The sequence below is a fragment of the Palaemon carinicauda genome, chromosome 11 (assembly GCF_036898095.1).
Source record: "Palaemon carinicauda isolate YSFRI2023 chromosome 11, ASM3689809v2, whole genome shotgun sequence".
NCBI lineage: Eukaryota > Metazoa > Arthropoda > Malacostraca > Decapoda > Palaemonidae > Palaemon > Palaemon carinicauda.
This window is the reverse complement of record NC_090735.1, coordinates 123,743,985-123,757,080: the sequence shown is the minus strand read 5'-3', so window position 1 is coordinate 123,757,080 and position 13,096 is coordinate 123,743,985. Positions and strand designations below refer to the sequence as shown.

General features: G+C 41.6%; 1 protein-coding gene across 1 annotated transcript in view; it reads right to left on the bottom strand.

Annotated features, from left to right (window-relative positions):
* LOC137650173 (cap-specific mRNA (nucleoside-2'-O-)-methyltransferase 1-like) overlaps positions 1–13,096 on the bottom strand; it is a 68,541-nt gene that overhangs the window by 35,373 nt on the left and 20,072 nt on the right. Inside the window, exons 3-6 of the mRNA XM_068383339.1 lie at positions 12,654–12,835; positions 9,509–9,667; positions 7,711–7,878; positions 7,304–7,471 (exon numbers count right to left, since the gene is read on the bottom strand). Coding sequence (XP_068239440.1) covers positions 7,304–7,471; positions 7,711–7,878; positions 9,509–9,667; positions 12,654–12,835 — 677 coding nt within the window. The remainder of the gene's footprint in view (positions 1–7,303; positions 7,472–7,710; positions 7,879–9,508; positions 9,668–12,653; positions 12,836–13,096) is intronic.

The window sequence follows — 13,096 nt, the reverse complement described above, 5'->3', positions numbered from 1 at the left end:
TTCTAAGTTGGCGTTCCAAAATTATTTCGCTCACAGTCTCTTGTATTTATTTCTATATATTTTAATGATTTGATCCTTAATTAAATAGTATACACAAATTATAAGACATTATTCTTAGTTTATTTGAGATCAGTGAACGTTATTTTCTCTGATGATTTTAAATGTTATTGTTTGTAAAGTTTGTGGTTTTCTGAGAGGAAATTAAAGAGAAGAAGGAGCCGCGTCTGATTCAACCCTTAAAAGTTACTGTCTATACCTTTAGTGAATCTAGTAATGTCCCCATAGTGGTCAACATTCATTGTAACCATTGTTAGTGTAATTTTCATATACAGTATTCCTATATATTTAAATTCATAATGACATCTTTATACAGTAACAATTATTAAGTCTATAGTTACTGGTCACATAGATTTGTTAAGTATAAAATTTGTCTACATAGATTTGTTAAGTATAAAATTTGTCTATCTTTAATAACCTTGATTGATGTAAAATATTTATGACAATCCTGTATTGCTTATGGTACATACATACATATACCAAGGCACTTCCCCCAATTTTGGGGGGTAGCCGACATCAACAAATGAAACAAAAACAAAAAGGGCAATATATATCAGACTTTCAAATGATATACCATCAAAGATTTTAAAATATGTTATTTTTATAATAAAATAAATTTTTGAATATACTTACCCGGTGATTATATAAGCTGCAGCTCTGCTGCCCGACAGAAAAACTCTACGCTCGAAATCCGCCAGCGATCGCTATGCAGGTAGGGGGTGTACTTTAACAGCGCCATCTGTCGTGCAGGTACTCAGTACTCAATGTAAACACAGAACTCAATTTTCTCCTCGGTCCACTGGGTCTCTATTGGGGAGGAAGGGAGGGTCCTTTAATATATAATCACCGGGTAAGTATATTCAAAAATTTATTTTATTATAAAAATAACATTTTTCAATATTAAACTTAGCCGGTGATTATATAAGCTGATTCACACCCAGGGGGGTGGGTAGAGACCAGCATTAATTGTTTACATTATTATGAGCTAAGGATTTCGTATTTCATTTTAGCAGTTATTCAAAATAACAAACATAAAATAAATAAGTACCTGGTAAGGAAGTCGACTTGAACAATTACTCTGCCTTTTTTAAGTACGTCTTCCTTACTGAGCCTCGCGATCCTCTTAGGATGCTGAGCGACTCCTAGGAGCTGAAGTATCAAGGGTTGCAACCCATACTACAGGACCTCATCAAAACCTCTAATCTAGGCGCTTCTCAAGAAAAGAATTTGACCACCCGCCAAATCAACCAGGATGCGAAAGGCTTCTTAGCCTTCCGGACAACCCAAAAAAACAACAATAAAAAACATTTCAAGAGAAAGATTAAAAAAGGTTATGGAATTAGGGGAATGTAGTGGTTGAGCCCTCACCCACTACTGCACTCGCTGCTACGAATGGTCCCAGGGTGTAGCAGTTCTCGTAAAGAGACTGGACATCTTTAAGATAAAAAGACGCGAACACTGACTTGCTTCTCCAATAGGTTGCGTCCATTATACTCTGCAGAGATCTATTTTGTTTAAAAGCCACTGAAGTAGCGACAGCTCTAACTTCATGTGTCTTTACCTTCAGCACAGCATGGTCTTCTTCATTCAGATGGGAATGAGCTTCTCGTATCAACAGTCTGATATAATAGGAAACTGCATTCTTTGACATAAGTAAAGAAGGTTTCTTAATAGAACACCATAAAGCTTCTGACTGTCCTCGTAAAGATTTAGTTCGTCTTAAATAGAACTTAAGAGCTCTAACAGGGCATAAGACTCTTTCTAGTTCATTTCCAACCATATTTGAAAGGCTTGGAATGTCGAACGATTTCGGCCAAGGGCGAGAAGGTAGCTCGTTTTTGGCTAGAAAACCAAGCTGTAAAGAACATGTAGCCGTTTCAGATGAAAATCCGATGTTCCTGCTGAAGGCGTGAATCTCACTGACTCTTTTAGCTGTGGCTAAGCAAACCAGGAAAAGAGTCTTTAAAGTGAGATCTTTAAAGGAGGCTGATTGTAGTGGCTCGAACCTTTCTGACATCAGGAATCTTAGAACCACGTCTAAATTCCATCCAGGTGTAGCCAAACGACGCTCCTTCGTGGTCTCAAAAGACTTAAGGAGGTCCTGTAGATCTTTGTTGTTGGAAAGATCTAAGCCTCTGTGACGGAAGACTGTTGCCAACATGCTTCTGTAACCTTTGATAGTGGGAGCTGAAAGGGATCTTTCTTTCCTCAGGTATAATAGGAAGTCAGCTATTTGGGTTACAGAGGTACTGGTTGAGGATACTGATACCGACTTGCACCAATTTCGGAAGACTTCCCACTTCGACTGGTAGACTCTAAGAGTGGATGTCCTCCTCGCTCTAGCAATCGCCCTGGCTGCCTCCTTCGAAAAGCCTCTAGCTCTAGAGAGTCTTTCGATAGTCTGAAGGCAGTCAGACGAAGAGCGTGGAGGTCTGGGTGTACCTTCTTTACGTGTGGCTGACGTAGAAGGTCCACTCTTAGAGGAAGAGCTCTGGGAACATCCACCAGCCATTGAAGTACCTCGGTGAACCATTCTCTCGCGGGCCAGAGGGGAGCAACCAACGTCAACCTTGTCCCTTCGTGAGAGGCGAACTTCTGCAGTACCTTGTTGACAATCTTGAACGGGGGGAATGCATAAAGGTCTAGATGTGACCAATCCAGTAGAAAGGCATCTATATGAACTGCTGCTGGGTCCGGGATCGGTGAGCAATATATTGGGAGCCTCTTGGTCATCGAGGTTGCGAAGAGATCTATGGTAGGTTGGCCCCAAGTGGCCCATAGTCTCTTGCACACATCCTTGTGTAGGGTCCATTCTGTTGGGATGATTTGACCCTTCCGACTGAGGCAATCCGCCATAACATTCATATTGCCTTGTATGAACCTCGTTACTAGAGAAAGGTTTAGATCTCTTGACCAGGTGAGGAGGTCCCTTGCGATCTCGTACAACGTCATAGAATGGGTCCCTCCTTGCTTGGAGATGTACGCCAAGGCCGTGGTGTTGTCCGAGTTCACCTCCACCACTTTGCCTTGAAGGAGGGACTTGAAGCTTTTCAAGGCCAGATGAACTGCCAGTAGCTCCTTGCAGTTGATATGTAACGTTTTTTTATTCGAGTTCCACGTTCCCGAGCATTCCCGACCGTCTAGTGTCGCACCCCAGCCCGTGTCCGATGCGTCCGAGAAGAGAACGTGGTTGGGGATCTGAACAGCCAGGGGCAGACCCTCTCTGAGGTTGATACTGTCCTTCCACCAAGTCAGTGCTGACTTCATCTTCTCGGAAATGGGGATCGAGACCGCTTCTAGCGTCTTGTCCTTTTTCCAGTAAACAGCTAGATGAAATTGAAGGGGACGGAGGTGTAGTCTCCCTAACGAAACGAACTGTTCCAGGGATGATAGCGTCCCTATCAGACTCATCCACTGTCTGACTGAACATCGTTTCTTCTTTAGCATGTTCTGGATGCATACTTGGGCTTGACTTGTTCTGGGGGCCGACGGAAAAGCCCGAAAAGCTTGACTGTGAATCTCCATCCCTAAGTACACTATAGTTTGGGATGGGACCAGTTGGGACTTTTCCATATTGACCAGGAGACCCAATTCCTTGATCAGATCTAGAGTCCACTTTAGATTCTCCAGACAGCGACGACTGGAAGACGCTCTTAGAAGCCAGTCGTCCAAATAGAGGGAGGCTCTGATATCCGCTAAATGCAGGAATTTGGCAATATTCCTCATCAGCCTCGTAAATACAAGAGGATCCGTGCTTAGGCCAAAGCACAGGGCTTGAAATTGGTAAACAACCTTGTCGTAAATGAATCTCAGAAAAGGTTGGGATTCTGGGTGGATGGGGACGTGAAAGTATGCGTCCCTTAGGTCTAAAGAGACCATCCAGTCTTCCTTTCTGACCGCTGCTAGAACTGACTTTGTGGTCTCCATGGCGAACATCTGCTTTGTGACAAAGACATTCAGCCCACTGACGTCTAGCACCGGCCTCCATCCTCCTGTCTTCTTTACCACTAAGAAGAGACGGTTGTAAAAGCCCGGGGATTGATGGTCCCGGACTTTGACTACAGCTCCCTTTTGTAGCAAGAGAGACACTTCCTGCTTCAAGGCTAGCCTCTTGTCTTCCTCTCTGTACCTGGGAGAGAGATCGATGGGAGACGTTGCTAGAGGGGGTTTGCGGACAAACGGGATCTTGTACCCTTCTCTTAGCAACTTCACAGATTGCGCATCTGCGCCCCTTTTCTCCCAGATCTGCCAGAAGTTCTTGAGTCTGGCTCCCACTGCTGTCTGAAGAAGGTGGCAGTCAGACTCTGCCTTTAAAGGACTTGGTACCTTTCTTCTTCCCACGTCTCCCTTCGGCACGAGCACCTCTTCTGCTGGAGGCTCTGCCACGAAAGGGCGGAATGAATCTGGACGCTGGAGTGTCCATCCTGGGTCTAGATACGGTAGGCAAAGGGGTGGCTTTGCGGGCAGAGGACGCAACCAGGTCATGGGTGTCCTTCTGAATCAAGGAGGTAGCAATCTCCTTTATCAATTCCTCTGGGAAGAGGCACTTTGAGAGAGGAGCAAAAAGAAGTTCCGATCTCTGACACGGTGTTACTCCCGCTGACAGGAACGAGCAAAGGTTTTCCCGTTTCTTGAGGACCCCGGAAACGAACGAAGCCGCAAGCTCACTGGATCCATCACGTATGGCCTTGTCCATACAGGACATAATGAGCAAGGAAGTTTCCTTGTCCGAAGGGGAGATCTTCCTGCTCAACGCTCCCAAACACCAATCCAAAAAGTTAAAAACCTCGAAGGCTCTGAACACTCCTTTCAACAGATGGTCTAAGTCTGAAGGAGACCAACATATCTTAGAGCGTCTCATGGCTAGCCTGCGGGGAGAGTCTACTAGACTTGAGAAGTCGCCCTGGGCAGAGGCAGGAACTCCCAAGCCGAGAACTTCTCCCGTGGCATACCAGACGCTCGATCTGGAAGAGAGTCTCGCAGGGGGAAACGTAAATGCTGTCTTCCCAAGGTTCTTTTTGGACTGCATCCATTCTCCCAACACTCGTAAAGCTCTCTTAGACGAGCGGGCGAGGACGAGTTTCGTAAAGGCAGGCGCGGATGACTGCGTGCCTAAAGCGAACTCAGATGGAGGAGAGCGTGGGGCCGCAGATACAAACTGATCAGGATACATCTCCCTGAACAGTGCAAGAACTTTCCTAAAGTCCAAGGAGGGTTGCGTGGTCTTGGGTTCGTCGATGTCCGTATGCGGGTCGTCAATGTGTGCAGCGTCGTCATCATCAGAGAGTCCATCATCTGAAAATTGAGGAGGAAGCGGCAAAGGAGTAGGAATCGGCTGGTCAGCTGAGTCCGGCAGCACGCGTGACTGAACCGGACGCAACGTCATGGAACTGTTGCCCAGTCTGTGAACTGGCAACAACCATAGCAGCGCGGGGACGCAAAGCGTCTACTCCAGACTGTCTAGTCTGCTGTGGGCGAGTAGAGGTATCCACACTGGCTTGCGGAGGTTGACGCACCGCGTCAAAACAAAACAACTTAGGTTGTTGTTGTAACTCGCGAACGTCAACGGAAGGTTCCGTGCGTCGCTGAACGTCAACATGCGGCTGGCAGGGTACACTGGAACGCATGGGTGGCGGGACTCTCACAGCTGGAGTGCGGGAGAAGGTAGCCTCAGCGTCCACTGGACGCACAACCGTGGGTGGTTGTAGGCTAGAGGTTGGTGCAGCGTCAACCTTCTCCGCACGAAAGTCCTGCATCAATGACGTTAACTGTGCCTGCATGGTCTGCAGCAAAGACCACTTAGGATCTACAGTAGCAGGTGCGGCAACAGACGGTGTTACTGCCTGATGCGGTACCGCTTTGCCTCTCTTAGGAGGTGAACAGTCATCGGAAGACTGCAGCGAGTCCGAACTGACCCAGTGGCTACAACTGGGCCGTTGGACTTGCGCGGAAGGGACCGACTTGCGCTTAAGAGGCCGCGAGACCTTGGTCCATGGTTTCTTCCGAGAAACCTCTTCCGCAGACGAGGAATAAATGGGCTCTCTCGACTTCATGTGGGTGGGGCGATCTTGGTTAGATACGCCCGAAACCACGGAGGGAACGTCTGTTCGCTGATTAAAGCCTCTCGAACCCTTTGGTCGTACGACATTGCTTCTCCCCTGGGCTTGGGAGCTTGCAAGAGGTCCCGGACTGGGAGGACGACAGGCACGAACAGACGAACCCTCAAGCGCAACACTATCTACAACACTTTCCACAACACTACCACTCACTTTGTCACTACCCACTGCACTCTTACACTTCAACTCCTTGACGTCTGCCATGAGTTGGTTACGATCACTCGCCAATGACTCGACTCTCTCACCCAGAGCCTGGATGGCACGCATCATATCTGCCATCGAAGGTTGTTGAGTGCTAGAAGGGGGATCAGGAGCAACCACTACAGGGGAAGGAATAGGTTGTGGGGCATGAGGAGAGGAAAATTCAACGGAGCGAGATGAACTTCTCCTGACTCTATCTCTCTCTAGCCTACGTGTGTATTTCTGGAATTCGATGAAATCGAATTCCGAAAGCCCAACGCATTCCTCACATCGATCTTCCAATTGACAGGTCTTATCCCGACAATTGGAACAAACGGTGTGAGGATCGATAGAGGCCTTCGGAAGACGCCTTGAACAGTCCCTAGCATTACATTTCCTGAACTTAGGGACTTGAGAAGGGTCAGCCATTTTGAATTAGTCAAAGGGGAATTCAAAATCTATCCAAAGTCGTCAACAAATAATCCAAAATCAACAAAAGAATGCAAGGATGTATTGAAGATAACGTCTGCAAAGCGAAAGCTCAAAACTAGAAAGGTGTACTTCACCAAAATATGTGAAAACCAATCCAGTAAGCAACAGCGAATTTAGTAGGTCTTGCCGGTGGCACGACAGAGAGAAAATTGAGTTCTGTGTTTACATTGAGTACTGAGTACCTGCTCGACAGATGGCGCTGTTGAAGTACACCCCCTACCTGCATAGCGATCGCTGGCGGATTTCGAGCGTAGAGTTTTTCTGTCGGGCAGCAGAGCTGCAGCTTATATAATCACCGGCTAAGTTTAATATTGAAAAACTGATCTTCATTGTCTCAAAACATGTGTTCTACTTTTGAATAAGGATTAAAGACAGTACAGTAGTTTCTACAAAACACACTGTCAAAGCAAAAATTATACAGCACAGGAATACAGTAATTGTACATCATGAAATCTTACCCCTGCTTCATTTTTGGGATTTGTAAACATAAAGTCAAACATAGCATCCAAGTTGGCCATTTTCAGAGCTGCTCGATTTTGAAAGAAGAGCTTTCCAAGCGTTTCGAAGGGGTTGCTTCGTGACCTTGCTCTCTGAAGTTCTTTTCCATCCAGATTATCAAATATACTCTGAGAAAAGTCAAATCAATTAAACCCTTTCCCACATTTTTGGAATTATAAATAGTTTACACTAAGTAGGTAGAAAATCCTTTGTCCACAGATAATACTGATCTTACTTTTTACATTAATTACTCGTCTACATACAAAAACCAATGCAAGAATTATTATGAAGTAGATTAGAAAACCAATGCAAGAATTATTATGTAGATTAGAAAAATAACCTAATAGGTATAACTGGTACATAGTACCTTGGCGTTCAGAATTCCTTCTAAAACTCTCGGTTCGCAGAAACTCTCCTCTCCTTGTATATCAATCTTTTTTTTGCCCTCCTGCGACCATGAGTGAAGTGTATCTAGGTCTGGAATAGGGTCTGTACATTGTGGTAACCAAGTTACCTCTTCTTCAACAGATATAAACTGAAAAATATATAGTAATAACAGGTAAGATGAAATAATATATTCAGCGATATTGGTTAAAAGACAAAAGGCTAATCAATAACTACAAGCATGATTTTAAATTCTTACTCCATGATGATTGATCATGGAGATTTATTTTTCTATGTGAAACTACATCAGCCTTACAAGAAAATAAAATATAATTATAATTTAAAATCATTATACAGTGATGCCTCAGCATACGAAAGTAATCCGTTCAGGATACGGTTTCGTATGCTGATTTTTTCGTATCCTGAGTCGCGTTTTACATGTAAATAGCCTAATCCGTTCCAAACCTTACGAAAAGACACCTTTTCTTTCATAAACACGCTAAACTGTAGTAATAAACATGCAATGCAGCCATTTCTATCATTCAATAACTAACCCAACTGTTAAAAACAGCCTATTCCATCCCAGAAACCACCATGAGATTATTCAATAATGTAGTTATAGCCTAGTTATCCCCTCCAAGCCCTAAGAAAATGGTCCGTTTTCTTTACTACTGTATAAAAGTTACGGTACTGTATGTAAAGCATTTGGATCAGTGAAGGTGTATTGTTACCTGTACAACTAAATTAAGGGTTGATACCCTGAAAAAAAAGGTACTATACTCTCGGCGACGAGTTGGGATCTCGTAAGCTTTTCGTATCCTGAAAATATTTTCGTATACTGCGGCATAAAAATCTTTGTATCGCTTTTCGTATCCTGAATTTTTCGTAAGCAGAAACTTTCGTATCCAGAGGTATCACTGTACCATTAAAAACAAGTGTTACCGAGAGAGGGACATTAAAGTAAAATACTTCGACTACCCTAATTCACTCCATCAAATTTTAAAAAATGAGCATCGCAACTTATCATATCAATAAACATGAGACAAAAGTTGATACGGGTAGTCGTCGACTTATGACCGAGATAGGGACTGAGAGGCACGTCGTAATACGATCTGGACGTAAGTCGAACTTAAAAAGTGGAGTTTCCATAGATTTATTATGCTGTGTCATGATACTGTAAACATTCAAGTCATATTTTACTAATATACAACATTATTATTATTATTATTACCAGCCAAGCACAGCCCCAGTTGGAAAAGCAAGATGCTATAAGCCCAAGGGCTCCAACAAGGAAAAATAGCCCAGTGAGGAAAGGAAATAAGGAAATAAATAAATGATGAGAATAAATCATTCTAAAAACAGTAGCAACGTCAAAACAGATATGTCCTATATAAACTATTAACAACGTCAAAAAATATTTATACTTTTCTTAATGTAATATTGATTTCAAATGAATACAGTACATTATAAAAGAGAAAATACTAACTTATCGAGAAGAATTACTTCATTTTTATAAAGTAAAATAGATTATTTCTAAGGAAATATTTTTACTATTTGGGTACTATTTCTGAAGGACTTGTGACTTCATCACCATAAAAAAAAAAAAAAACTTGAAATCAAACAGTCGTAAATCGCATAGGTTGTAAGTCGACGCTTACCTGTACTCAATAAGCATTAAAAAGAAATGAATAACATTAAAACATAGAAAATACTACTGTATATAAAAAAATTCTACATTGAAGGGAACAAATTTTGATAAAGCTAATAATCTGAATTCTTACCTCTTGGTCAACATCCCATTTCAGATTATCACAGGCTTCTAAACCTTCAAGTCGTAGACCTAAACCACGTCTTCCTCGCTGCTTACTTGCTTCAATGGGGGCAATAAGGCCCTGGCCATATTTTCCGAGACCTTTGCCTTCCTTGTAACCCATACTTTTCTGCAAACAAAAAGAAAATTAGTATTTCTTATTATATGACAAAATGAAAGGAAGACTGGCAAAGATTTTAATTACTTATATTTCTTACTAAGTGTTCTGGGAGAGGAACTGTAAAATGACAAATTCGAAGATAATTTGTATTTTTCCTAACCATACAAACCTTAGCTATTTACACATATTTGCCCGCCAGCCCTGTCCCCCAAGACAAGTCCTACCTCTAAGTGAAAGTGAGCTTCACCGGTGTGTGAGGGGGGGGGGGGGGTAGCTAGCTACCACTCCCCTACCCCCCCGCTAACTAGCGTGGGGGTAATACACCCTCGTTAAATTCTAATGGCTCGCCATTTCAGCTACGCTAAAAGGTAAACCCAATATAAATAGCGTGGTTTGTATTTCGGTTACGGAACAAATACAAATTATGGATAAAATGCAGTATTTGTTAATGGTACTGTAACACTGCAAGAGAGCGTGCTAGAAATAGGAATGAATGGCGAGCGATTGTGACGCAGTTCCGGTAGGCCCTGCTGCTTCCTCCGGTGCCTTAGATGACCGCGGAGGTAGCAGCAGTAGGGGATTCAGCATTATGAAGCTTCATCTGTGGTGGATAATGTGGGAGGGTGGGCTGTGGCACCCTAGCAGTACCAGCTGAACTCGGTTGAGTCCCTTGTTAGGCTGGGAGGAACGTAGAGAGTAGAGGTCCCCTTTTTTGTTTTTGTTTCATTTGTTGATGTTGGCTACCCCCCAAAATTGGGGGAAGTGCCTTGGTATATGTATGTATGTATGTACTGTAACACTACTGTATTTCCGATAAACAGAACACTAAAATATCTCTTCATTTAGAAATCCAGTCTTGTAGCTTCTAAACATCCTAGATTAAGTGCACCAAACTACAATACTGCAAATTAAACTAGATTTTTTCTTAAGTAAGAGACATTAACCTAATTACTTTACACTGTTCCACAGAATAGAACTTACAAATATGAAAAATTTGACATTTTGAAATCTAAATTGCCCACCTTTTATTCTATTGAAATTATACTTAACCTTTTATTACTTTAGTGGTCTGGATAACCCTTTTACCCCCAGGCTATTTGGAAATTTCCAACCCTTAACCCCCAGGAGTTATTTTTTTTCAAGCACATTTTGCAGTATATTCTTTTATAAATTGCTCTAACAGCCTTAATTTTTGTCATAAAGAGGTCAGGTTGGTCTCATTCTCTTGGAAAAGGCCTGAAGTTTTTCAAAAAATTATCAAAAATATGCAAAAAGAAATTTAAATGGCAGTTTTTTGCAAGGACGTACCGGTACGTCCATGGGGGTAAAGGGATGAGTTTTGTGAAACGTACCAGTACGTCCTTTGGGGGTAAAAGGGTTAATTTGGAGAAGGTCTTATCAATAACTAACAACCGCAGAAAACGGGTTAATTTGGAGAAGGTCTTATCAATAACTAACAACCGCAGAAAACGAAGAGACTGGCGTGCCAAATTACCACTTACTGCTAGACTGTTCCTTCCTTTACTAAGGACATGTGCTTACTGAAGGGAAAGGAAATGGTTGTTGTTTGTTGTTGCAGTTTGCCTGGCCCTTACGGCCTGGCACAGGGTCTTGCACACTTGCAGCCCGTAGGAATTAGTTAAATTTCAAAATCATAAAAATTTTACTAGTAAAGGTCAATTACACCAAGACTCTACACAAGAGGCAATACAGACATCAGGGGAGGTTCATACATACATACATATACCATGGCACTTCCCCCAATTTTGGGGGGTAGCCGACACCAACAAAGAAACAAAAACAAAACAAAAACATATAAATAATAAATTTTATTATTTAATTTTTGTTTTATCCTAACTAAACAAACTTGAGTCCTTTAAGCAACAGATTGCAAAGAGTTCTCCTTGATAGGCACCATAGCGAGTAGAGGAATATGATATCTGGTGTTCCTCAGGGTAGTGTCCTTGGCCCAAAAAAAACTTCAATTCCATTTCCTGAACCTAGATCTGGAGTTGCTGAATCCCTTAATAGCAATCTAGCTAAAATTAGTGCATGGTGCAAATTATGGGGCATGATATTGAACAATGACAAAACTTAAAGTTCTGTTATAAGTAGGTCAAGGACAGTAGCTTTTTAACATCTATATCTCAGCATTGACAGTGTTTTCTTTAACTCTATATGACATTTAAAATTTCAGGTGTGATTCTTAATAGGAAGTTTACTTCCAAGAAACGCATTTGGTCGGTTTCTTTTTCCATTGCACAAAAAATTGGTTTATTGAGAAAGTCTTTCAAGATTTTTGGTGATCAATCTATAATGAAGTTTTTCATTCTACCTTGTTTCCAGCATTGTTCTCCCGTCTGGTCTTCAGCTACTGGATCTCATCTTAATTTGTTGGACAGGAATTTGCACTCTATCAAATTTCTTAATCCTGACGTATATATTAACCCTTTTACCCCCAGGCTCTTTGGAAATTTCCAACCCTTAACCTCCAGGGTGTTATTTTTTTCCCAGCACATTTTGCAGTAATTTTTTTTTAAATTGCTCTAACAGCCTTAATTTTTGTCATAGAGAGGTCAGGTTGGTCTCATTCTCTTGGAAAATGCCTGAATTTAAAAAAAAAAATTATCAAAAATATGGAAAAAAAAAATTATAGCATTTTTTTGCAAAGACGTACCGGTACGTCCATGGGGGTAAAGGGATGGCTTTTGTGAAACGTACCAGTACGTCCTTTGGGGGTAAAAGGGTTAATCTCTGATACTGTCGTTCAGTTAGTTCTTTATGCGTGTTGCATAAGATTTTTCAGAAACTCTGACTATCCTTTGCATTAATATCCAGCACGTAATATTACATATTACTGCATAACTAGTATTATGTGTAGGAACAAAAACTATCTGTAAAAATACCATTGTATGAAAGTTGTTTAGAAAAAATATGAGTAAATAAAAAAATGATCAAAACAAAATATTTCTGTGTATCATATAAAATCACTTACCATCATTTTATGGACATTGCTGTTGAACAACGAACTGTCTATAACTTCAGCTTTGGCCGGCTCCTCTGAAGAAAACCTCGGACGCCAATCATCTGCATCCGCGTCATCTTCATTCTCGGACTCGTGTCGCATCTTCTTCCTTGGTTGTTTGAACGACTGTTGTTCCTCATCGGATGTCTCATCTAAAGAAGAAGGCTACCATTGTATTTACATAAAACAGAAAGTCTTGAGAAATAAAAAACACTTAACGTATACTATAAAGTTAGGTTTATTGACTATTTTCAAGGATCAAGATATTTACAAAATTATTTTCAAGGATCAAGATATTTACAAAATTAGAAAGTCTTGAGAAATAAAAAACACTTAATGTATACTATAAAGTTAGGTTTATTGACTATTTTTAAGGACCAAGATATTTACAAAATTAGTAAAAATTAAGAGAA